The 26821-nt window shown below is 41.7% G+C and overlaps 1 protein-coding gene and 1 non-coding gene across 2 annotated transcripts in view; one reads left to right on the top strand and one right to left on the bottom strand.

Moving 5' to 3' along the window:
• AGBL4 (AGBL carboxypeptidase 4) overlaps positions 1-26821 on the top strand; it is a 1406728-nt gene that overhangs the window by 54145 nt on the left and 1325762 nt on the right. Inside the window, exon 3 of the mRNA XM_065409275.1 lies at positions 5656-5780. Within this exon, the coding sequence (XP_065265347.1) occupies positions 5656-5780 (125 nt within the window). The remainder of the gene's footprint in view (positions 1-5655; positions 5781-26821) is intronic.
• TRNAE-UUC (transfer RNA glutamic acid (anticodon UUC)) lies at positions 12218-12289 on the bottom strand. Its single transcript has one exon. It is a non-coding gene; the product is annotated as a tRNA-Glu (tRNA).

Raw genomic sequence — 26821 nt, 5'->3', positions numbered from 1 at the left:
AATTCATCTAGTTTATTGTAAAAAAAAAAAAAAAAAAAAAAAGTAAAAAGTAAGGTGTGTATTATCTCTGTCCACAAGGATTTATGTGACACAAGAACAAATTTCAATATGTAGCTGCTTTTTAATCACTAATTAGATAAACTATTTCTTTCTCCATGTTACACTTTTAACTGCTTCCTCCAAAGACCAAATTAAGGGAAAGCCACCCACTTTCCCTATATATTCAAAAAGTAACATGAATATAAATTCAAAAAGCTGCCTTTTAGTGTAGTAGATGCTTATTTTGAATGTAAAATAATTCTATTTGTTCTTCACCATAAGATGGATATGTAGCATCATATCTTCATCATGTAATCAATGTTTAATTGTTGCTTAATAGTTCCACACCTTTCAGTGTTAATCACTGTTTTTTGTGGTACTGGGGCATATATTCCTGTACATTGAGATAAAAAATGTAATCCCTTGACTTCAGCAGTATGAAGGCAGCACTGTAACATTCATAACTTTTATTATGAGTTTGGCGTAGTAGTTGCTCAAGTCCTTTCTCTTTGATGTCAAGAAGCATTTTTCAGTGACACCCACTGAACACTAGAAACTATCTCTTAATGTGTGGAAGTAATTTTTTTTATGCTTGTGCAATTCTAACCCTTTTTTATTTTTAACAAAAACGTCCACTTTGGTTAGGGGCACTGTCATGTGGGTTGAAATTAGGATGATAGAGTGTAAGCAAAGGATACAGTGACTATAAGCATCAGCCTTCTGTGTGTGGGGAACATGTTGAGTAGGTTAATAAAAGTATATGGTGTTGGGTACTGCCTTCTTTAACATCTTAATGATCTGGAAGAAATAGCATGTTAATGAAATGCACAAATAATATGGAACTGGAAGGAGTTGCAGATACCTGTGAGAACAGAGAAATAATACAAAGGAACCTACGCTAGAGGGAAAAAAAATAAAAATGAAAACTTCTGTGGGAAGATAATCTTCCATACAAATATTCAGTGACCTTGAGAAACTTGGAAAGCAGTAATCTTGGAAGAGACCTAGGTATAGAGTGAACAAGTGATTAAATTGCTAGCTAGATCTGATACTGATGAGTGCACTAACTACTCCTGAGAGCATTCTGCACCAAAAATATTAAAATTCTGCACAAAATATTTTAAAGTTCTGCAAATTTTATTTGACAAATAAATGTGGAGGCTCTACCATGGCGTTGGAGAGCACAGGCCACTGGCTGCACAGAAATGGGAGATCACTGTGCAGCTCCCCCAACCCTTCTGGGACACAAACTGAGTGGTGAGGCTGCATTCCACCCTGATACAGCACAAGGACCAGGCCTGCCCCAGAAACACCCCAGGGCCCTGCCCCTCCAGGCCAGATGCACCAGGTGTGGGAGGCAGGCTCAGCAAGGCAGGATCCAAGTGTGGAGGGACTTAGTATGGGGGGATCCAGGTGTGGGTTGAGAGGTCTTCTGTGTGGGGCAATCGGGATGTGGGCAGCTCAGTGGGGGATCTGGGTGCGGAGGGGATCTGGATGCACAGAGGTTGTTGGAGGTTTTGGGTGCAATGGTAATGGGACTCGGCAGGGGGGTCCAGGTTGAAGGTGGTTGTGGTTCAGTGCATAGGTGCCGACTCCATGGGTGCTCCAGGGCTGGAGCAGCCATGGGAAAAAATTAGTGGGTGCTCTGCACCCACCAGCAGCCAAGCTCCTCTCCCCACCCCCCCACCTCACCTCACCTCTGCCTCCTCCCCTGAGCACGCCGTGTCCCCACTCCTCCGCCTACCTCCCAGCTCTTGCCAAAAAAGCAAACAGGATGTTAGGAATCATTAAAAAAGGGATAGAGAATATCTTATTGCCCTTATATAAATCCATGGCACGCCCACATCTTGAATACTGCATACAGATGTGGTCTTCTCATCTCAAAAAAAGTTATTCTGGCATTAGAAAAGGTTCAGAGAAAGGCAACTAAAATGATTAGGGGTTTGGAATGGGTCCCATATGAGGAGAGATTAAAGAGGCTAGGACTTTTCAGCTTGGAAAAGAGGAGACTAAGGGGGGATGTGATAGAGGTATATAAAATCATGAGTGGTGTGGAGAAAGTGAATAAGGATAAGTTATTTACTTGTTCCCATAATATAAGAACTAAGGGCTACCAAATGAAATTAATGGGCAGCAGGTTTAAAACAAATAAAAGGAAGTTCTTCTTCACACAGCGCACAGTCAACCTGTGGAACTCCTTGTCTGATGAGGTTCTGAAGGCTAAGACTATAACAGGGTTTAAAAGAGAACTAGATAAATTCATGGAGGTTAAGTCCATTAATGGCTATTAGCCAGGATGGGTAAGGAATGGTGTCCCTAGCCTCTGTTTGTCAGAGGGTGGAGCTGGATGGCAGGAGAGAGATCACTTGATCATTGCCTGTTAGGTTCACTCCCTCTGGGGCACCTGGCATTGGCCACAGTTGGCAGACAGGATAGTAGGCTGGATGGCCCTTTGGCCTGACCTAGTATGGCCATTCTTATGTTCTTATGGTGGGGTAAGGATCTGGGTGCGGGTGGCTCATTGGGGTTGTCCAGGTGCAGGGGGAGTGGGGCTCACCGGGAGGGTTCTGAGTGCAGGGGGCTGAGGCTTGACAGGACTGTCTGGGTATGAGGAGTTCTGTATGCACAGGGGTTGGGCGGATGGGGGAGCAGCTCTCTGTACAGGGATCTGTCCCCCTGCAGCTGAGGAGCGATGGGTGCAGGAAGTGGGGGGTGTGGGGAAGAGGGGGAGTTTGCAGAGCTTTCTGCAGCCGCGGGAGAAATCTGGGGGGGTGTTCTCCCCAGCCCAGCCGGGACTAGCAACTGAGTCCGGTGCAGGGTAGGAGCCACCATCTGGGTCCTTCCCAGTTCTGCCTCCTGCCCCACAGTGATTTACCTCTCTAACAGCTGCCCTGGGCACCTGAAACATACTGCTGTGGAGGTTCACATGACCGCTCTTGTGGCTTCCCTTTGCTTCCCCATCATTTTTCTGCAGGGAAGCAAAGAAATCTGCAGGGGACATACATTCTGCACATGCACAGTGTCGTAAAATTCCCCCAGGAGTATAAATTAGTAATGCCTAGGTAGATAGATTGCTTTAGATCAGGGGTTCTCAAGCTTTTTCTTTCTGAGGAACATGCTATGAAAACTCCACGGCCCACAACTACTGTTTTTCTGCATATAAGAGCCAGGGCCAGCATTAGGGGGTAGCAAGCAGGGCAGCTGCCCAGGGCCCCATGCCACAGGGGACCCTGCGAAACTAATTTGCTCAGGCTTCGGCTTAAGCCCCAGGTGGCAAGGCTTGGATCACCAGGCTTCAGCCCCATGCAGTTGGACTTCGGTTTTCTGCCGTTAGCCCCAACAAGTTTAATGCCAGCCCTGCATGGCGGACCTCCTGAAAACTGCTCGTGGCCCCCAAGGGAGCCCTGGACCCCTGGTTGAGAACCATTGCTCTAGATTACATTGGTTTGTAATGGTCCCATCACACCCGTTTTGCACCAGCAGGGGTTTCCTTAACACCAGGGATCTTTACAGCATTTCTGCTCTGTCAGTGTGTTGCATGGAAACGTGGGCTGAGGGTCTGGCACTTTGAGTTCAGACTAATTAGCAATCTGATGTTGAAATGGAAACTGAAATATGCAATAGGTCAGAAATCAAGGTATCATTTTGCTTTGAATATTTTGACTTCTATAGAATATTTATTCTCTCAGTAATCGCTTGTGTTCCTGATCTGTATCATACAGTACAATCCATTTTTATGATCTTTGGATTTCCGCTACAGAATTTACTAACTGCTGTACCTTTTGTTTTTTAAATCAATGCAGCGGAAATTCTCTTCTCCAATCCGTGCTGCAGACCATTCATTCCAAACCATTACCATTGATACTAATAGGGAGTTACATATGTGAAACAATGCAGAATATTATCACCATTTCTATAGTTACATATACGCATGGTGACTTAAGGCAAATGAAAGGGCTTTGTCTTCTTGTACTGAAGAGTTTATAGTATAGGGCCCTGATTTTGCCAACTCTACTAATAGTGAGTAGTGGCTTACTCCATGAATAGTTCCAGTGACATTAAGGTACTACTCAACATGAGTAACAGTGGCAGAATCAGGGCCTAGGGAAGACAGCATGCAGACAAGGGATGGGGAAGGGAGTTAACCAAAAGTCAGGTGGATTATGTTATTTGTATTTGTCAGATCTCATAGTTACAAAATATATTCCAAACTCTTTATATTTATATTTTGGATTTATCATTTAGGCTTGTCTGTAAAATGAGATTCAGCTAAGATAATTTTGCTGTAAAAAGTCTGGATTGGGCAAGGCAGGAAAGGGAGAAAGTTTCCAGATATGGAAGATAAAAAATGTTCATTGTGCAATTGAAGTCCGCAACAGCACCAACTCAAGATTATGCAGAAGGGTCTATAAGTACATCGATGAAGTACACAGCTGAAATATCTTTTGGTTTCCAAAATACAAATTATCCCTTCCCCCCCAAAAACAAACTGTAAACCAGATTTTAATACCATTACTAATGTTAAACAGCACTTTACTCCACAAGTCATCCCACTGCCTTAAATGGGACTGCCTGAAGAGGAAGTTTCGACTCTGTGTGAATAAGGATTTGGTAATCTTGCCCCAAATATCTGAAACTATATCTGAATTAATAAAAGAATGGATCCAAACATGTAGCAATACTTTCATAATTAACATTTTACTTCAGCTTTGAGAGCGAAGGTGTGGGCTTATTTTATTAAATGCAAAATTTGATTAGATGGGTGTGATCAGTAAAAACGTAACACCTTTCATTTTGTAGGGTATAAATTAGGTGGACAGACAAGCCATCTGTCTTTGAAACTCACTGCAGCACTTCAAAGGAAAAAAGCCAGTTTAACCATTTAAAAGCACTTTTCCAAATTTCTCCAGCACTGAACTCCACTCCTTTCTCCACTATGGCCTGATTTGTTGCTTGCTTTCATTTTATACTGAAAAGTGCCAGAGGGAGCAAAGTAGTTTCTGACTGTATTTTTCAATATTATATCACAAAACTAACCAGGAGGGGCCCAAGCTAAACCCCATAGCCTCATGTTTTAGGAGAGAGGGCCTTGAGCATCTGTAGGAAAACAGGGAAGTCCTGAAAATCAGCCAATAGGGGGAGCAATAGAATTTTTGGCACTGTTTTAAAGTAGGTATTCCTAAACATTAGCAGCACACGGAAGAAAGAAATCCCTATAAGCAGGGAGTGGGAGTGGCAAAGAGATCATGTAAGCAAAGAGGGGATTTTGAGTAACAGAAGGGATGATGGGACAACATTCACAGAAAGAATCAAAGGTCAAAGAGGACAAAAAGTCATTAGGAGTGAATTATAAAAGTCCTTATTGGTGGGTTTTTTTTTCTGTATTGACTTATTTAAATGTGCTTGGCCTATTTGTGTATTTTTCTTCATGAGTTTAATAAAGACACTTGCTTGAAAAAAGTTCTGAACTGTGTTATAGTGCTAATTAACCTTATAATCATGTGACTGGTTTTAGCCAGTCATAGTCATGCATTTTAAAATACCACTCTGTGTAGTTGTTGGGCTAGGGTTTATCAGCCATTCGTTAAACTGCTGCATTTCATAATCCTCTGGTAGGTAACCTTGGACGTGTGGATCACATCACAGAGTTTGAGTATGACCTGTTCATTAGGCCGGATACCTGTAACCCACGCTTTCGAGTTTGGTTCAACTTCACTGTTGAAAATGTGAAAGAGTCACAGGTAAGTTCAAGTTAAATAGTATGATTCGTTCACAATTACTTTATTGGAGAATAAAAGGTATTTCAACTACTTAAGTTGGAGAGAGATACCAATACACTAGCCAGAGTATAAAAATTGCCGCAGTACAATAATAACTAGTATATGTTTGTGATTGTTTATGCAAACCCCAGAGTGGGCCTGCAGGAGTTAAAAGGCAATATTGGGCCCAGGTAGCCCCGCCCCTAGAGGCCTGCCCAGCCCACTGCAGCTGGAGGAGCGGGTTAAAATGAATTCAGGAGCTCGGGCAAGGAGTAATGAACAGACTGTAAAAGAGAAGAATCCTTCTCCAGGAAGCCAGTCAGAAGGTGGAGCCTGAGAGGGGACAAGATAGTGGGTAAGGCTCCCAAGCAGTGCCTTCTCCAACCACCACCCAGTTTGAGAAACAGCTTGTCTTGGAGGGCCCTGCTCATTTGGACTTTGTTTGTGATGTTATTGACTATTTAGTTAGGGCCCCACCAAATGCATGGTTTATTTTGGTCAATTTCACATTTTAAGATGTTTACATTTGAAATTTCATGGTGTTGTAACCATGGGGGTCCTGACCCAAAAGGGGATCATGTGGGGGCTGTCAAAAAGTTGTTGTAATGGGGTTTGCAGGATGGTCACCCTCGCTTCTGCACTGCCTTCCTGCAGCTGGGAGAAGTTCCCAGATGGGGATGTGGGTTTGATCTCCCCTGTGCTGCTGGGAGCACCCTAGCCAGGGGCTCCTAGCTGCTAGTCCCGGCCAGGTTGTGGGGAGGAACAGGACTTCCTCTTCCCCTGCATGGCTGCACTTGGAGTGGGAGGGGGGAGGGGGGAGAGGAGATCACGCCCACCTCTGGGTACCTCCCTGGCTTCAGGGACACTCTCACTTCTGCAGCGCGGTCGCAGAGCTTCCTACGGCCAGGGGAAGTACCCAGAGGTGGGTCTGATCTCCTCCCAAGAGCAGCTGTGCAGGGGAAGAGGAAGTCCTGTCCCTCCCTAGCCAGGCCAGGGCTATCAGCTGGAGCTCAGTGCATGGTAGACGCCCACAGCTGGGGCACCCCCAGCCCTGCCTCTCTCCCTCCCCTCCAATAGCTAGATTTCACAGGGGAGGGCTGATGTCACAGTCTATGACACATTTTTCACGGCTGTGAATTTGGAAGGGTCCTAACTATAGGGGCCATACCCCCAAACTGAAGGAGCACATATGTAGGAAGTAGCCCAGAATGGCAAATTTAGGCCCAGTAGAGAGGGAAGGTCTAGGTTCCCCTACCATGCCCCACTTAAGAGCAAAGGCCCAGACACAGTGGGAGACCCAAACACTGTTGGCCTGGGGGCAGGAGCCAGCCATTGTTACTGCCCTCTCTGACAGCAAGCCAAGGGGTTAGAGGTCAGGTGCACTAACCACTAGGCCACCTCGCCCTTCAAACACTCTATCACAATATTATTTTGTTAACATATATACAAAGTAAACAATGCTTGTATAGTACTTGAAAAAGAATCCAAAACAGAATGAACATAGTTATAACCATTCAACTATTGGGACTCAAGCCAGCAGTCAGCACAGTTGGGACAGCAAGGTAGAGTTACAAGTAGATATTGTTTTAGCACCTTTTAGAAAGTGAAAAGTATTATGCAGGAATGAACCATAGAAAAAAAGGAGCTGGTCTCTAAGCATGAAATAAGTTAGATGTTAGAAATGTTCTTTTTCATTAAGAAGTTAGTTTTTTGTACTAACACTTTTAATCTTCACTTTATCAGTTGCGTTAAATTAAAAAAAAATACCAATTTTCATATTGACAAATCTACAAAGCTTTCATTCCACTTGTCATGTGCCATTCTTTGTGTTTTATCCTGACATTCTGTCTCAAGGAATTTATCATAATCAGCGTAATTTTCAGTTAATGGAAAGTAGTTTATTTAGTCAGAGAAGGAAAACATTTGCACAAGCTTGATATTTGTATTCTTATTGGGGTAATATCTTTTATATCCACCACTATCCCATCCTTGTTACAACTAGAAATCATGAAATTGTTTATCTGACTTCCTGGAGCCTGATACTTTATCAGCCCTTTCTCCCTGCTGTGCCTTAGTCAACTATGATCAAATTATATAGTCATGAGATGAATGGGAATCTGTCTCAAGGAGGCAGAGAGATCTGGTGGAAAGATACAATATATATATCTAGAGCTTACAGGATATTTGTTTTCACAGTTGTCTACATGAAAGAGAATGGTTTCACTATTAAGTTTGACTTGTGAGGTCTGTTTTTATAATGTCTTCCTATAATCTTTTTTTCATCTCTCCAATTTCCTTTAAAATGAGACCTGCATGAATGTAATCTAGCCTGGAACCTTATTTAGGGCTTCGTACTAGGGGACATAAGCAGTATTAGTCTTTGCAGCCCAGCTATATTAAATGAATGTTTAAAAATTGGTACATCAAACATACTGTATAACCTGGTTTGTGCTTTTTGATTATTTTCTTTTGTTTTATTAGGAAATGAGAAAAGCAAAGAACATATGGTTCAGTGTATCATAGAACACACAAACTAGTTTTTTAAACAATATATTTGTAAAAATCTATGGAAAGTAAGCATCCTAATGCTTCTGTCTTAAAGTAATTCTCAGTTTAGTCCTAGCATTAAATATTCTTATGTGACATTACATTTATTACTGATTCAGTACAAAGAACGTGTGAGAGGAAAGCAAATCTACACATTTAAATATTGTTGATCAGGTTTCAGCCAGTTAGGGAGGAAATCTGATGGAGTGTCTGGACCATTTAAGGTTGGTCTTCTTTATTTTAAGGTTCTTTAAATTCTTGATTTGAATCACTTAGTTTACTTGGACTTGAAAGTCTGTTCACTAGACATTATTTTTTCTGGCCCTTTGTTTGCTTGTTATTAAAACCTCTTCAGACTTGTCTGATATCTTGTACTGTGTGAAGTCCCTGTTCACAAAGAAATTAATTGCATTTCAAGGCAACCATGAGAAAACAAGACACAATCTTTCATTATCTGACTGTTTCTCACAATTCATCAATCCTGTTTTTCTCCTGTTGCACCAAACTACTGCTCATTGACACACAACAGGGACAAGTGATTAAAAAAGGTAAAACAACTTGAAAGAGAGTTAAAGTAATAAGATACCATGGTACAAAGACAACAGTCATACAAGCATTAGGAACCTTTGGTTGTGCTATACACTTTTTTGTTTTGTTTCTTCTGCTCTAGCATCAGACAATAATTTAGTTTTAACAGTATGCTGCTTCCCCCCTACATTCATAATACTGAGGATGGTGAATGGAATCATAGAAGATGGAAAAGAGAGACCTATTAGGTTATCAGTCCATCTCACTGTCAATGTAGGATTGTTCCCTGGAGTACATTTTCTATTTAAAGTGTCTCAAATGATGAGGCTTCCACCATTAATGTCTAGAGACATTCCATAGCCTCTGATCTCTCCGACAAGAGGTGTTCCCTGATATTCAGCCTTGGTTTTTCATCATAAGTGAATCCTTCCAGCTCTCTGAATTTTTTATTCCTCTTCTTTGGACTTCCTCAGTATGTCTTTGGTAATGTGGAGCCCAGAGCTGAATGGAGTATGATGATATTTCCGCTATCTAGAGAAAGGACTGTAGACTCCCTGTTCCTTGCTGCCTCAGAATATACAGCCCAAAACTGCAATGGTCACCTTTTCCTGCTACATCACTATGGAAACTTGTGCCTAATTTGCTGTCTACTATCACCCATCGGTCTCTTTCAAAACTATTGCTTCCTTCCTCCCATTATGTATATGTTGTGTGATGGAAATGTGACAGGGCTGATTTCTCCCAGTCCCAGGAAAGAAAATTGAACACAGATCTCTTTCATGGCAGTCGGAGCACTAGCCCTAATTATTCTTGGTATATTTTTATGATAAGTATATTTTATTGGCTTGTTAATATTTCTGAGATTTCAGTATTTGTTTTGCTTGAAGGCTATGTAATAAGCTCTACTTTCTCACTTCAACTTTGATTTTGTACATTATTTGTTTTATATTGTCGACTTGATTTTATTCATTTTTAACCAAGAATAATGAAAAGAAATAGATAAAAGGTTATATTTATGTGAATAAAGAACTGGCATGTGCAAAGGCAGCTAACAGCTATATGATCTAGAATTTGACCTTTTGGTCTTCAGTGTATGGTTTCAGACTCCTAGATCAGGCGGTCCTCTATCAGTGATAAGATCTGAACAGTGAATTTCTTTATACATTTGCTCAAGTGAATTCAATTAACACCAATATTGGAAAGTACAAAAAGAAATGGATATGTTATGCATAAGGACTATAATCATGCAATGATTACACTTACAATAACGATGAAAGAGAATGAAGGAAATGGGATTTGCTGTGGAACACATGGTCCCATGGGCAAAGCCTCCAGTTTCTCTAATTATATGTGTCAAAGGCTGCTGACTATTTCTAGATAACATTCTTTACTGGGCCAGTTTGTTTCCCATTAATTTCAGCTGTGGCATTCACAACATCATCCATAATTTTACTAATTTTTTTTTCTCTATGGAACCTCAAATTGGATCAAGTGTAACACCCAGATTATATTTTAAGTATGTACCAGTAATGTACTTATTGCATCAGATCCAGGCTCACTTCTAAGATGGCTTGCCTTTGAAAGCATCAGCAGGAAATGTGTATCCACCTGAGAACTGGAACAAAGAAGTTAAATTTATATTTTCTAAATTAACAAATTATTCTGTTACATGTGAATTGGAAGATTTTTACAGTTGAAAATTATTATTTGTATTGTGCTAGCACCCAGAGACTGCAATCAGAGAATTGACTCTCATTGTGCTAGGTAATGTAATGCACAATGGATCCTGTCTTGACTATCTAAGAATATGATGACAGATAACAGTTGAATACAACAAGCAGACAGAGGAGTACAAGATAACAGCAAGAGGGTTATGATAAGTGTAATAAACTGTGGTCACATTACATACATATTACACATAGCGACAAAGAGTCCTGTGGCACCTTATAGACTAACAGACGTATTGGAGCATAAACTTTCGTGGGTGAATACCCACTTCATCAGATGTTGGTCTATAAGGTGCCACAGGACTCTTTGTCACTTTTTACAGATCCAGACTAACACGGCTATCCCTCTGATAGTAGATAATGTTTTCACCCCTCAGCTCATAGAGAGCCGAGAAGCGATGGGGGGTGAAAACATTATCTGCAAAGCATTTCCCTGCAAGTTTTCTGTTCACATTGTTCTGCAGAAATAGGGCAACAGTTCCTCCAAATTATGGCCCTGATTATAGGATGATATTTGTACACAGGACATAAAATTACCATTATCTGGAAGAGCTTTTTTCCCCATCAGAGAGTAAGAAATTAGTATTTGGAATTATGTGCCCCCAGAAGTACTGATACAATACACCTTACTGGGCCAGAGGAAAAGAATAGACAGGTGCTAATAGTGTTTGACGGTATAAATGGCATTAGATGCTAGCCTATAGTCACTTTTATTAACCAACACAGGGTTAAAATTGATCAGATGTCCAATCCAGCTCTCATTTATGACACTGCGATTCTTTCCATTAATTCTATAAAAGTCAGCTCAAGACCCAAATGTTGCATCAGGAAGAATTTCTTCTCAGCGTGCTCTCTTTCAGTCACTCTATAAAATACAGTATACGTATAGAGAGAGATGGCTGGCTCACCATCCGTCAGAATATGAAACAGGGACCATTTATAGGATAGGTGGGCACATGATCAATTTGTTATGAATGCAGGGAGCTAGTACTGGTGGATCCTTAGCCTTTCTGTAATCTTTTTTGTGATTTTTTTAAATTACAAAAAAGATTAATTAATGTCACTGATTTTTAACAATATTCATTTATTCTCTTGACCTTGGAGAGTGCAGTGTAATTAGTTATATCTGCAGGAAAAAAATGGTTCTTCAAGTGCTTGCTCGTGTCCATTCCAACGTAAGTATGTGCACACTGTGCGCACCGCTGTTGGAAAGTTTTTTCCCTCAGTGGTAACTGTTGGGTCAACTCTGGGGCCCCCTGGAGTTGCACCCTCATGGCATGGTATATAGGGTCCTGCCACCCCACCTTCTTACTCAGTTCCTTCTTACTGCCTGTGATGGTTGCTGAAACGTTGCTTGTCTCATTGCGTTTCACAAGTGTTGCTTCTCAGTGGACTTCTCTGTAAAATAAATTGTAAATAGTTACTATTAGAATTAAGTTAACATAGTTAAGTTGTGTAGTGTAGTGTAGCTAGTCGTGTTCCTCACCTTGCAGGGCTAGCCCACTCTGGCCATTGGGTTATGCCTCTGTCCCAGGGTGTCAAACTGTGTACGGCATGCCACAAACCGATGCTGGTGAGTGACCCATATGATAGTTGCCTTAAAATTGAAGAGCTCTGTTCCCTGACCAGGAATCGAACCCGGGCCATGGCGGTGAAAGCGCCAAATCCTAAGCACTAGATCACCAGGGAGGTGATGCTGCTGTTATCAGTGTGTATGCCCCAACACTTGATTCTATCGAGGATATCAAGGAACAATTCTATACAGATCTTGGCAGAGTCTTGACCAACATTCTCAAGGAGGACAAGGTCATTCTCAGATTTTAACGCTAGAGTCGGGCAGGAGTCAGATCTCTGGAATGGCACTATCGGAAAAGAAGGAGTAGGAAAGACTAACTCCAACGGCATCCTCCTCTTGAGCAAATGCCTAGAATGTGGCCTGATCATCACGAACACCCTCTTTAGACAAAGAAGTATAAGACCACCTGGAGACACCCTCACTCCAGGCATTGGCACATTCTTGACTATGTTATTGTTAGAGCTCGAGATCGGAAGGATGTCTTCATCACGAGGGCCATGCATGGAACCGATGACTGTTGGACAGACCATCGCCTTGTTAGATCAACCATGAATTTCCAGATCACCTCAAGGTATCACAAGCAGGCAAAATCAGTACAAAAGAAATTCAACATCAAGTCCCTTTAAGATATAGTGACTCAGGAGAAACTTCAGCAGTGTCTCCAAGAGAAGTTTGACACTATGCCTACAGCTGATGATGATGATGATGAAAATTTCTGGAAGAGATTCAAGACTGCCATTCTCTCGGCATGTGTTGAGTCCATTGGCTATATCACCCGCCATCACCAAGATTGGTTTGATAAGAATGATGCTGAGATTCAGGCCCTGCTTGACCAGAAAAGAGAAGCTCATCGCATGTGGCAAAATGACATATCACACCAGCAGAAGAAAGAGTCATACAAGCAACTCAAGGCTGAAGCCGAAAGGAAAATCCGTGACATCAAAAATAAGCGGTGTCGAGAAAAGGCCAAGGAGATTGAGATTTATGCTGATAAACATGACATGAGGAGTTGCTTTCAGGCAATAAGGGCCATTTACGGTCCATGCTCCCATGGACCCACATCACACCGAGCCCAAGACGGGTCAATGTATTTTAAGGACAGCAAAGCCATCAAAGCCAGATGGAAGGAGCATTTTGAGTTACTCCTGAACCGTCAACTGTCTCTGATGCCACTATCGAATCTATACCTCAATGACATGAAAGAGAATTTCTTGCTGACTTCTCCCTACCCCCCCTTGCTCACCCCCTTCCCCCCCTATCCTTGAAGAAGTAACACAACCCATTATGCAAACTAAGAACAACAAGGCAGCAGGGCCAGATGGCATACCAGCTGAAGTCTACAAGTTTGGAGGTGAAGAACTGGCAGGAAAGCTCCACAAACCTTTTCTTCATATCTGGTGTAATGAGAAGATTCCAGAAGACTTGAGAAACACTAACGTTGTTACAATCTTTAAGAAAGGAGATATGTCGGAGTGTGGAAACTATCGAGGCATTGCCTTGCTAGCTACAGCAGGGAAGATTCTTGCCTATATCCTCTAAAACCGATTACTTCTCCTTGCTGAGGCAATATTGCCAGAATCTCAGTGTGGTTTTAGACCATCCCGCAGGACAACTGACATGATCTTCGTTGCCCACCAAATGCATGAAAAGACTCGCGAGCAAAATCAGGACCTGTACATGGCTTTCACTGATGTGACAAAGGCCTTTGACTCTATCAATTGCGAAGTCTTGTGAAAGGTGCTGGCCAGATTTGGCTGCCCTCCAAAATTTATTAAGGTCCTAAGGCTTCTCCATGATCAAATGACTGCCACATATCTCTGTAATGGCCTTGAGACAGAACCTTTCATCATCAAAACTGGGGTTAAGCAAAGATGCGTTATTGCCCTAACCCTGTTTTCCATCTATTTAGCAGTCATTTTCGTCCTCGTTAAAGATCACCTCTCCAATGGAGTTGACATTTAATATAGAATGGATGGGTGGCTCTTTAATCTTTGTCTCCGCTTGAAATCTTAAGTCGTCAGGGCGTCCATTACTGATCTTCAGAATGCTGATGATTGAGTCATCCTCGCGCACCCTGAGAACATTTTTTATGATGACGTGCCACAATTGCCCCCCTGCGAATGGATGATTGACTTTTTTTTTTTTTTACCATGGCCAACTTTGAACTGTGGTAGAATTAACAAGGGAGGCCACAAACATTGGAAACCCGAGGATTTGTATAGATATGTGCCACTATACATACATTGTTTTATTTTGACGAATTTTGCAGGCTTGAAGCAGCAAGAGCAGTTTTACCACTTTTGTTTAGGGTGTTTTGGGGCTTTTGCTATTACTGCCTATTTTGTTAACAAAGCAAAAGGGAAAGAGAGAACAACACGAATGCACCTATTGGGGAAACTGAGGCATGGACCAAAATTTTTTAAATTATTAGTTGGTTTGTTACAGCCCCTTTTGGCTTTTGTTACGGATGTTGTTTGCCTGGTTTAGGAGGTTGCAACAACAGTATTGCGTTTAGGGATTTGGGACTCCTATTGCTTGCCAAAGGCCTTTTATTTTGCTTTAGGCCACCACATTAGGAATAGGGTTTGTTTTTTTTGGGATTTAAGGGAGGTTCGAGGCCACCCACCAGGTATTTTGCTATGGCCCTACGGTGGGACTATGCATTGCCTTTAAGGCTTTTTTTTGTTTAGCCTTGCGCCATACTGTGGCTTGGGCCCCATTGGCAGCTTGAATCATGGAGAGCCTTTGGAGGTATTTTTTTTTTATAATTGTAATTATTTAGATAATTTTATGGGCAGATGATGGTCCAGGCAGGTGGCTGGTTCACAACCAAGGCCCACGACACCATGACCAGAAACCTAGAGAGAAACATGTTTTGAGTTGATTGGCATGCACCCATTTTAGTTTATCGGGTAGCTGAAGCTGGTACACTACCGGGGAGATGCAGTTTACAATGGAGTACGGACCCACCCACTTAGCATTTAGGGTGTGGGCTGCTTCTTTTAGTTTTTGCAACATTATCTTGTTTTTAATTTGCCATTTTTGGACGTTTTTAACGATGATTTTTTTGCATTTGGCCTTTTTTTAATTTAAAGGGGCCTTTATGGCTTTGCGAGTTTTACAGAGCTTTTTCCCCAGCTGGGCAATATACCGACCGTTTGGTGAATTGGCAAGTAATTTTTATTTTTATTTTTACAGATTACCCCACATTATGGGACGACCAAAAAGGATGTGGTAGGGGGTGTATTTGGTACCTAGGCGCTTAGAATTGCGTAAAGCTGCCAAAATAGGAGGCAGCTTTCGGGGCCAATCCATTCCCGAGGTTGAGCACATTTTATGGAGGGCGTTTTTAAGATTTTGTTTCAGAGTAGCAGCCGTGTTAGTCTGTATCCGCAAAAATAACAGGAGTACTTGTGGCACCTTAGAGACTAACAAATTTATTAGAGCATAAGCTTTCGTGGGCTACAACCCACTTCTTCGGATGCATAAAGAGTGAACCATATATTGAGGAGATATATATACACACACATACAGAGAGCATGAACAGGTGGGAGTTGTCTTACCAACTCTGAGAGGCCAATTAAGTAAGAGAAAAAAAAAAAAAAACTTTTGAAGTGATAATCAAGATGGTTCAGTACAGACAGTTTGATTCTTATCAAACTGTCTGTACTGAACCATCTTGATTATCACTTCAAAAGTTTTTTTTTTTTTTTTTTCTCTTACTTAATTGGCCTCTCAGAGTTGGTAAGACAACTCCCACCTGTTCATGCTCTCTGTATGTGTGTGTATATATATCTCCTCAATATATGGTTCACTCTTTATGCATCCGAAGAAGTGGGTTGTAGCCCACGAAAGCTTATGCTCTAATAAATTTGTTAGTCTCTAAGGTGCCACAAGTACTCCTGTTATTTTTAAGATTTTGGTTTTGCCTTTTTACAGTGCCACTGCTTTGTGGCTGATAACTGATGTGAATTTGTTGTTTGATATTTAGGGCCGCAAGCAGGGACTTAAGAATCTTTTTTACAAAAGCCTTGGTCAGAGCCGATAATTTGGGGTGTGCTGTACCAGCAGAAGATTTTTTTTTTATAGAGTTTTGTGGCAGCCACAGCTGCTGTATTAACCCGGGTTGGGTGTAGGGTTGGGTTGCTGCCTGGTTAGTAATCTGCGCTTTTAGTTGCTTAATTTTTACTAGCTGTTGGGTACACACCTCTTCCCTTCTCCCCAACCTTTTTGTTTTGTTTTGTTCCGACAACATTTGATACCACATGGCCACCGCAGTTTATATTAATCCCACAGCTGCCCCTAGGTTTTTACCCTTCTGCTTTTTATATTCAGCATACAAGTCTAGTAAATCCTGCCAAGTATGCATGCCTCTCAGAAGCTCCGCCACGGAACCCCAGGGATTGTATTCCACTTTGGTGAGAGCCCTCTCCAACCGGGAGAGGTCCTCACCCCCCTTTGAAAGAGGCAACAGAGTTCAGTTCCTTTTTGCTGCCTCTCCTGCGGCACAGGCATCCAGTTCACCAGCCTCCCAGGACCCCACCAGGCCGGGCAGCTGGACTTCCGTCTCCACACCCCCTAATGCCTGTGCGTCCAGCCTTGAACCCATCTTTGATGCTATTGCCCATTGCGAATCCGCAGTTGTACCCTTTTGTTTTTTTAACATGTTATTACAATCCGTTAGTACCGCTCTTAAGGTTTTTTTAATTACTTGAGATTTCATGTTGTCCATGCCAGCAGCGGGGCTTATAATGTTCACCCCCCCTGGGCCAGAGGGAGGGGCACTAAGCCACCCTCCGTATTACTCGGTTTACTACCACCGAGGGTCCATACACCAAATAGAAAGCCCTTCCCGGGCAGAGTGAGAAACCCTAAGTTTTTTTTTTTTTTTTTATACTCAGCTACGGCTGAAGGTGTATGCACCAAGGATTTTTTTGTTGTTGCTTGGAGTGAGGATTTTTAAGTTTTTCTCCTATTGCCCGGCACTTATATGGCCAGGGGTAGATCCACCTGCACCCTTCCCCCACCGACCAGGGTGGAGAGAGGAATGCTAAACCTCCCTCCGGTTCTCAATCATGCTACGACTGAGGGTGGGGCACACCTTTAAGCATAAAATCCTCAACATGAAATCCCAACCATGCCAGACAGAGCAAACATGAAATACCAAGGGCAGATCAGTTGGGCACTCCGCAGGGCCCCCCACTCCACAATTCTCCACCAAAACTGTGACAGATTTATGTTAGCAATCTGCCTGAGGCGTCAGGTGATTAGGCTGAGGCCGCAGGATTGTTAGGGGAGGAGATGAAGGAGCACAGCAAGTGACTACATTTTAAAGCTTTATTAATAAAATAACAGTGGTGAGCGCTGGGTGCTCCTCACGTCGCTCAGGAGAAAAAAAAGCATTCGTGCCTGAGCCCTAACCTGCTTTCATACTCACACACGCACAACCCGAGGCTGGCCAAGCCTGGGTGTAATGTCAGAAGAAGAGGGGGAAGGGTAAGACGAGAGTTCTCTCCTGTGCACAGGCTATCTAGGGTCCGCTGTTGATCTCCAATTTGCTTTAGCTCTTAGGAGGCTTTTAAATCCTGGGGTTTTTTGGGGGTGTTTTGTTTAGGGATCTCTGTCCCCCATGCTCTTTGTACCAGTTTAAACCGGCCTTTCGTGGCTTCCTTAACTTTCCCAAAACACACCGGCTTCAGGGATGCAAAATGGTTGTTTTCCCCCTTGCTGGCCTTCATTGTCTCACTAGCATTTTTGCAATTTGTTGCAGTTTTGATTAGTTTACTGTTTTGTTCTTACGGCTGGTCGGGGTTGGAATTCAGGCCCCCGTCTTTCTTGGCAGGCAGCTGTGTGCCGTGGCCTTCAGCTGGAGTTAGCGTTTTATTTTCGGACCTAGCTGGAGTGTTGCGTTAACTCATTCCCTTCTCCCTTCCTCCCTCTACGGCCTCTCGTAACCTGCAAAGGAACCTTTTACTCCACATTCACACCTTTAACCCTTCCCACAATCCACTTTACTACATATACAAGCGCATACAATGCTAAACTGCTTACCCAGGGGTCCCCATGGGGGGGGGCAATTATAGTGTGACAGGATGATTTAGTTGGGGTTGGTCCTGCTTTGAGCAGGGGGTTTGACTAGATGACCTCCTGAGGTCTCTTCCAAACCTAATCTTCTATGATTCTATGAAAGGCCATTCAGTCTCGGCCCAGAGAATCTCACCATGGATTTCATTCTGTATCTGCATGTGTTATGACCTAGCAAGGGTCCCAGTTCCTTGTTTGACAGCCCACTCTACGAGAGTGCAAGCATCATCAGTGGTGTTCTTAGTGCAAGTTCCAATCCAGGATACCTGTAGAGCCGCAATCTGGTCGTCGGTTCACACGTTCGCATCACACTGCTCCATCACCCAACAAGCTAGAGATGATGTGAGCTTTGGCCAAGTAGGGCTGCAATCAGCATGTCAGTAGACTCCAAACCTCCCACCTGGACAACTGCTAGAGAGTATGTACATTGGAATGGACATGAACAAGCACTCGAAGAAGAAAAATGATTACTAACCTTTCTGTAACTGTTGTCCTTCAAGATGTGTTGCTCATGTCCATTCCAAAACCTGCCCTCCCACCCCTCTGTTGGAGTTGCCGGCAAGAAGGAACTGAGGGGGTGGCAGGTTCCTATATACCTTGCCCTGAAGGCACAACTCCAGAGTGCACCAGAGCCAACCTGACAGATACCACTAAGGGAAAAACTTTCCAGTGGCAATGCATGTGGCGCATGCACACCTACATTGGAATGGACATGCGCAACCCAACACATCTTGAAGAAGAACAGTTATAGAAAGATTACTACCATTTTTTTTACTATTTGGACTGGATTCTGTGGCCTGCCAAAGCCATGTTGTACTGTCCTTAAATCTTCCAGAGATTCCCAGCTGAGAACTTCCCTTTGTGGGAATTCTCCACTGGTGTAGCTTTTTCTCCTACACCAGCTGCCTTTGCACCTCCAGAGAAAGGGGGAGAAGGAAGCAAATCAAAGTAGTTTGAGGGCAGTATGCCCAAACCTTCATTGTTGTCAGGGACCTGAGGCCAATGGTGCCAACAGTGTAAATTAGAGTGAGACCCCCTTCTGTTCTAATTTATACTGGAGCTAGTTAGCCCTGTATCAGAGAGCCATAAATGCCTCTCTGTGGCTGCTACTGTCTTAGGCCTGGTCTACACTAACCCCCAAATTCGAACTAAGGTACGCAACTTCAGCTACGTGAATAACGTAGCTGAAGTCGACATACCTTAGTTCGAACTTACCGCGGTTCAGACGCGGTCCACACGCGGCAGGCAGGCTCCCCGTCGACTCCGCGGTACTCCTCTCGCCGAGCTGGAGTACCGCAGTCGACGGCGAGCGCTTCCGGGATCGATTTATCGTGTCCAGACCAGACGCGATAAATCGAACCCGGAACTTCGATTGCCAGCTGTCGAACTACCGCGGTAGTGTAGACCTGGCCTTAGATGTGGTGGGGAGCTGGCACCTTTGTATGTCAGTATGCATTTGATTGTATTTACTTTTTTATATTATCTTCCCCCATCCAAAGGAAGGGATTCTTCACATTATTAGTAATTCAAATCACTAGTATCAAAGTGCTGTATAAAATTAATATTCCTACCAGAGCTTCATTTTAAAAGACTGCTAAGTGTGTGTGCGTGCGCAAGTGTGTGTGTATGAAAGGGCACATTACATTTAACAAGCTTTGTAAATTGGATAGTGTATCCTTTTCTATTAAGGAGTTTAATTCTGAAAGTTTCACATTTGAACTCTATCTTTTTCATCCAACAGTATTTATTAACCAGCTTGAAATATATTTTATGTAGTGTATTCCATCAAACATACAGTCATATCAAAGTTTGGCTTAATTTATTCATTGCTGAATTATTTGCACATAACTTTATTAATCCTCCTGTGGCTAGCACCATCCTGCTTTACAAATCTGGCTGGAGCACAAGTGAATCATTTTAGCACAAGTGCCTATTCATGGACACACCAGATCCTCATCATCCCTTGTACAATGCAACTGGACTTGTCTCCCATGTGGCTCTCCTAAGATACAGAGAATGGGCCTGCAACTGCCCCTGTCTTTTCTGGGATATTTTATTTACCTCTTCAGTGGACCGATATTAATAATTTTTTTTACTACCACTTTTGTTATGATCTGTCACATTGACTTACATTGTTTTGTTGTTAATGATAAATTTCTTGAAAAGCATATAACAACATTAACAGAATAACACGTGGGTATGGAGACCTATCTATTGCCTATCCACGCACTTCATTTGATGGATTAAGAGGCTAAAAAATGGAATTTGGAGAGTTTATTAGAGATATGCACATAGACCTGGTAAATAATCCCAACAAAACCAATAGCTTAGGCAGTTTCATCAACATATTTGAATATATTAAAAATAAGAACTTGATTACAGAGAGTGGCTTTAGGGAGCATAAATATCAGTCTGATAAACAATGTATGGTAACAGCAGAATATCAATGGGATTCAGATTAAAGAGCTAGGTAAGTAGTACAAGAAAATTTACTTTCAAATAAATACCTTTCAAAACAAAAAACAAACTCTATGCTGATAAAGAAATATAGCTTTACATTTATATTACACTCATAAACTTGGCTCTAAAATAGTATTTTTGTTGGCTTTTAGAAATGTTTTAGTATCTCTAGTGTGCAGTATATAGTATACTATATAGCTTATTGTACAAAACAGCAAATTGTCTTACATTCACTATTTACAGTAATTCATATCCATGATTGATTTTTTTCCCCAGTTTTTGCGTTCAGTTTTAAGTAGTAAACAATTAAAAAGGAACTTAATTGTGTATGAAAACTTTTAGATACAAACTTATAACTATTACTGTTACATAACTGATTTTGTAAAACACAGATGTAGACATAAAAGAAGATCTTTATGCAAATTAATTTTGGAGTAATGGAAATGTAACATCAGGATGGGTGAGTTTCAAAGTGATCAGTAATGTTGGATTGATCTACTGCCAAAGGGAATTAAATATTGATAGTTAAATTTCATGCAAAGTTTTATGGGTAGTTTAAGGCTTTCCTTGGCAGGAAGAAAAATCACTAATGCTAAAAAGAAAATGCATCTTAAACATCAGAATTCTTTGATATCTGTAAAATTGGATTATTGGAGTTCCTTTGTACCACATTGGGACTACATGGTTATCATACTGTCAGAAGATAAAAACAGCTTCAAATTGAAGTTTGGAAGAGTACCATTATACAAATAACTCCTTAACTGATTCCTCCTTATTTTAGAATATTCACAAGTAGTAGCCCCTCTCTGAACAATCTGAGAAAACATATATTTTATGTAGTATATTTAGATGGAAAGCAAATGAAAACAAATTCACCTGGGCATTGAGAATGGCAAAGATGCATGGTCAGTTCTACCTTTAGGAAAAAAATGAATTTCTGTACCACTCACTCTGGAACCAAGCAGGAGTACTCCTCAACTACAAAGAGAATTTTAAATGAACCCCTTTTGCAAGAAGTTTCCCCCCTAAAATATCCAGTTAGTAATGCCTCGTAAAGGAGTGACAGATATCAGAAATTTTCCCTGTTAATGCCTAGGAAGTTGCTACTGCTCTATTGAAATTAATATGCAAATACTAAGAACCCATCTGGCATCAATGGTGTTTTCCTTCATCAGCAGTCAGGAGATTTGGGCAAAAGAGTGGCAACGCAATCTCTTGACTCAGTGAAATTAAGAGTTAAATTTAGGAAGAAAATATGGTTGTTTTCATCAGTACTTTATTTCTAATAAACTGAAGGAAAGGTGCATCTGAACAGTCAGTATCTGATGCTCACTTGTCCATCTCATAGCAAAAATGGTAACCAAAAAGCCTGACTTCAGTGACAAAAGGAAGAAAGCAGCATTTCTCAGAAGGTGAAAAGGAGATCACATTGGCTATTGAAGAACTACATTAAGTTCTCAAGAATGCATTATTTTCTTGGCTTCCATTTTCAGTATAAAGCTGCTAGAGGAAATCCTTGACTTCAGAATGTGCTGCTGTTTAGTCTTCCCAAGATGCATTTGTTCATGTGTTATACACATAAATGTGTTTGTCTATCTCTATCTGCAGGATAGGCGCCCCTCCCCTGGCCCGGACCTGCTGGGCCAGGGGAGGGCTGCCCGGGCTGTGCTGCTCCAGCTGCGCCTGGGGCTGGCCTGGGCTGCGCCGCCCTGGCCACACCTGGGGCTACGCCTAGGTCCGATCCAGCTGCAGCAGGTCCGGGCCACAGGGTGAGTTGGAGCCAGGGTAAGTGGGTCCCTGGGCGGGTTCTTTAAGTGCCTGCGTGGTGCTAAATAGATTGCTGCACAGCTGCGCAGTTTACAAGGAACTTAGCTTTTTACCCCATCAAAGAAAGCTATTAAGTTGGTTTGACATGATTTGTTCTTGACAAATCCATGCTGATTGTTACTCATCACCCTTATTATCTCCTAGGTGTGTGCAAATTGATTCCTTAATTATTTGCACCATTATCTTTCTGGGTACTGAAGGTAAACTGATTGGTCTGTAATCCCTCAGGTTGTCCTTATTTCCCTTTTTATAGATTAGCACTATATTTGCCCTTTTCCAGTCCTCTGGAATCTCACACGTCTTCCATGGCTTTTCGAAGATAATCGCTAAATGAAATTTAAGTAGGCAGATTGTGGTTACTAGAATTGGAATTTGGTTGTGACATGGGCATTAACACTCATCTTACGAGCAGTTTGCTTGATATCTTCTGTGTCTATATGTGTTCAGGACCATGGCTTTTTGTCTCATCTGAAAGATGGTACCACTTCCCTCAGCTCATTGACCCCTAACATTAAGGTGGATAATTTGTGGATAAATTATGACTCTGATAGAAGAACTCTATCTACTGAAACACTACTGTCAAATACACTCTGTATCACTTCCATAGACATCCTCCACATGAGTATAGTAGGCATCACAAACCCTGTTGTGTCACTAACTTTCCTAAAGGCTTTGTGTAAGTTGAACATAAGATGTGACATAATATAACCTGCAGAACCCCACAAGTGACCACTCAAGGCAGGTAAGCAACTACCCAACACTAACATCTGAGACCTCTCAAGAAACACAGCAATGGAGCCACTTGTGCATCTTCTTTTACTTCTGTGTTAACAATACCTTATATTCAATAGTATCTAAGGGTACGTCTATACTTACCCGCTGGTTCGGCGGCAAGCAATCGATCTTCTGGGATCGATTTATCGTGTCTTGTCTAGACGCGATAAATTGATCCCGGAAGTGCTCGCCATCGACGCCAGTAATCCTGCTCCGCGAGAGGAGTAGGCGGAGTCGACGGGGGAGCCTGCCTTACCGCGGGTCCACACGCGGCAGTACCTCTAAGTTCGAACTAAGATACTTTGACTTCAGCTACGTTATTCACGTAGCTGAAGTTGCATATCTTAGTTCGAACTGGGGGCTTAGTGTGGACCAGCCCTAAGGCAGCTGATAGGTCTAAAAGAGTCAGCTTTGATGTTTATGATGCCTAGAACCTGGAATAGATGTTTACAAATTTAAAGAAAGAAATACAGACCTAGCCCTAAGACTTCTTACCATGTGAGAGCTGATGGGATCATAACACAAGGTACATTTCTTTTGTTAAGGAGGAGGTTTGAATTACATGTCCATATATAAAAAAACATCATATTTGAAAGAGGTTTGTGAACTTTTCCTAAGTAGTTCAGCTGATCTCCATATAGGGTATTGAAACAATTTTGTTAAAAGTCAAAATTACATAGGGTTAGATGATACTTCTAGTGGCTGAACTGGTTATTTATTTAATGGCACAGTCGTATACAATCTTAATTAAATCAAGAAAGTAATGACATGTAATATAGCTTGTGTGTTCCTCAACATTTTTAAAAAGAAAAATCAATTGAACACACTGTTGTCTTGAAAGAAAGTAATTTTGCCATTATGGAAACTTGTGCCTATATTGGTCATGTATAAAATTAGATTTGTAAATGATTCTATTACCAAGTTGGAAGCCTTTCAAGTACATATAATTTTATTTTGGATCAATACTTGTGTTGTACTTAGACTAGATTGAGGGTATATGTGAAGCTGTGTAAGTGTAGTATAGTGTGCATCTCCATGAAATTATCCAAAGCTGCCATGACATGTATCATCCTTAAAAAAGTAATGAATACTAATGTATTGTAATAGTAATGAAAATAGGATACTAGATATAGACAATATTCATTCTTAGTGTCTTTCAAATGAGACAACTGCTGCCCTAATGAAATATTCTTTCTTGCCAAGACAGTGTTAAATTCATATGCTTTATTCCTGGTGTCTGCAAGAACGTTTTACTTGTCAGTATTTTGTAATTACTTCAAGCATACTTTATATTTCAAATTTAACACTGGTTTTTGCTTAAGGGAAACTAAATAGCCAGGTGTGTTTAATTTTCTATTATGGTGGCGTCTGTCACTCAGAATGTCAAAAATGCATTATAAATGCCATAAACAAAATCAGTGCTGTTTAAGATGATCATGATATCAGTGATGTGACACACTTAGTTTTGTTTCCATGTAAGAACTTTTTATTTGTTATATCATGTAGCATACCTCTCAAGTGCCATTATTTTAGCCCCAGAATTACTTGTGTTCCACACATTTGGTGTAACCTCATTTCTATTGTTGAAAATTATTTACATTAGAAATGTAGAATCATGGAACTGAAGTTATAGAAAGAGTTTTTTACACTAAAGGAATGAGTCCCACATCTTTTTAAAGTTTCCTGCCTGAATAAGTGTGTGTGTGCTTGGGTATTTGTGACAGTGAAACTGTGGCAGCATGCACTTCAGTACAGGCTAGCTGCATGAGAATTAACCTAGAGTTCGTTGTGGGCTTGTACATCCTGGATAGAGGCATAGGCTGCAGTGGCTTTACTGCTCCAAAACCCAAGATAGCTAGACTAAAAGCTTGTTTAGGTATGTCTACATGAGCTGCAGTCACACCCCATGATTGCAACGTAGCCATACTCAGTGTGTTATACATCATGTCTGGGCCTTCACAAATTGAGAGAGATGTTGTATCAAGATTATTGAAGCCTCAAACTCTAAGCACACAACATGACTGGATTAATTAAATGTTCTAGTATAAAAGACTTCCTTCTATATAAAACCTTCTCCTCCTGCAAGGGTGTAGCAAGGTCCCAGAGGGTACAATAATAGGTTAGGAATCCTGAATCTGAAATATAAAATTTTGCTTACCTTTACCATCTTGGAAAATCAGAACATATCCATCTTATCCACAAATACATGAACACAATATGCAGGCTATCAACACACAGAAAAGTTTTTTTTATACATTTATACAAAATTTAACTAAGATTGTTTTTTTTTTTTTTTCTAGCCTTTTGGTTGGTAAATGTATCAAGCTTTTGTATCTTAAAGAGAGAATGCAACCTTGCAAAATTAAACATTAGAGAGTCAGGAACTTCAAAGAGTAAGGCTTCTGCAGCAACATTAACTCAGCCATGGCCCATGTAGCACATTCAGATGGGGATTAGTACAAGAATTGTAAAGTGGATAAGGAACTGGCTACAGGGGAGAAGGCAGTGGGTTGTGATAAAGGTGAACTGTTGGACTGGAGATAGGTTATTAGTGCTGTTTCTCAAGGATAAGTCTTGGGACCAATCTTATTCAATATTTTTGTTAATGACCATGGCATAAAAAGTAGGAGTGTGCTAATGAAATTTTCTGATGATACAAAGTTGTGAGGCATCATGAATACAAAGAAAGACTGGAATATTATACAGGAAGAACTGGATGACCTTGAAGACTGGAGTGACAGGAATGGGGTGAAATTCAATAGTGCACAGTGCAAGGACTTGTCTACAGGTGGAAATTGGCTGAAATAGCTATTGCGAGGTGCAGACTAATTCTGGCATAAAGTTATTTTTATTCCAAAATAGTGTCCACACAGGGAACTATTGTCGAATAGCCATCCCAGTCAATTTCCCCTTGGATACAAGTCCTTGGAAGGCTATAAACCCCTATGTTTATTATAACAACCCAATAACTGGTGCAGAAGACAGAAGCACCTTTTCCAATGGGTTTCTTGCTCTGGCTCTGAACCAGCTGATACTGACTGGAGGCTGGGTATTGGTCTGACTGTGACCTGCCTCGTAGACAGGGCAGTTCCTGTGTCATGGGGTGGGACTCCCCATTATTCAGCCTGCCTGGACTCCAGGTGATGCCCTGTGGCAGAGAGTTCTACAGGCCACTAACACATGGGATATAACTGTCTCATCAGCCCAGGCAGGGCTCACTCCCTCATCGGGACCCGGGACACAAGGAGGCAGTGGCAATGAGGTCATGAGTCACGGGCGGGGGGAAGGGTGTTTCTGCAAAATGTAAATGGTAATAGATGGGAATCAGGAAAGGGCTGATCTCTAACACCGCCCCCATCAACACAAATACCAATACATATCACAGTGCCTCCCTGTAGGAGGTATCTGAGATATCTTGATTGTTGCCCTGGCCATGGGCTGCCGTAGGGAATGGCCCCTGATCCTCGCAACCCTTCCCCTGGAGCCACTCAGTTCAACCA

Source organism: Emys orbicularis, chromosome 8 (assembly GCF_028017835.1).
Source record: "Emys orbicularis isolate rEmyOrb1 chromosome 8, rEmyOrb1.hap1, whole genome shotgun sequence".
NCBI lineage: Eukaryota > Metazoa > Chordata > Testudines > Emydidae > Emys > Emys orbicularis.
The sequence above is the reverse complement of the archived record's forward strand: the minus strand, read 5'-3'. Positions and strand labels throughout refer to the sequence as shown.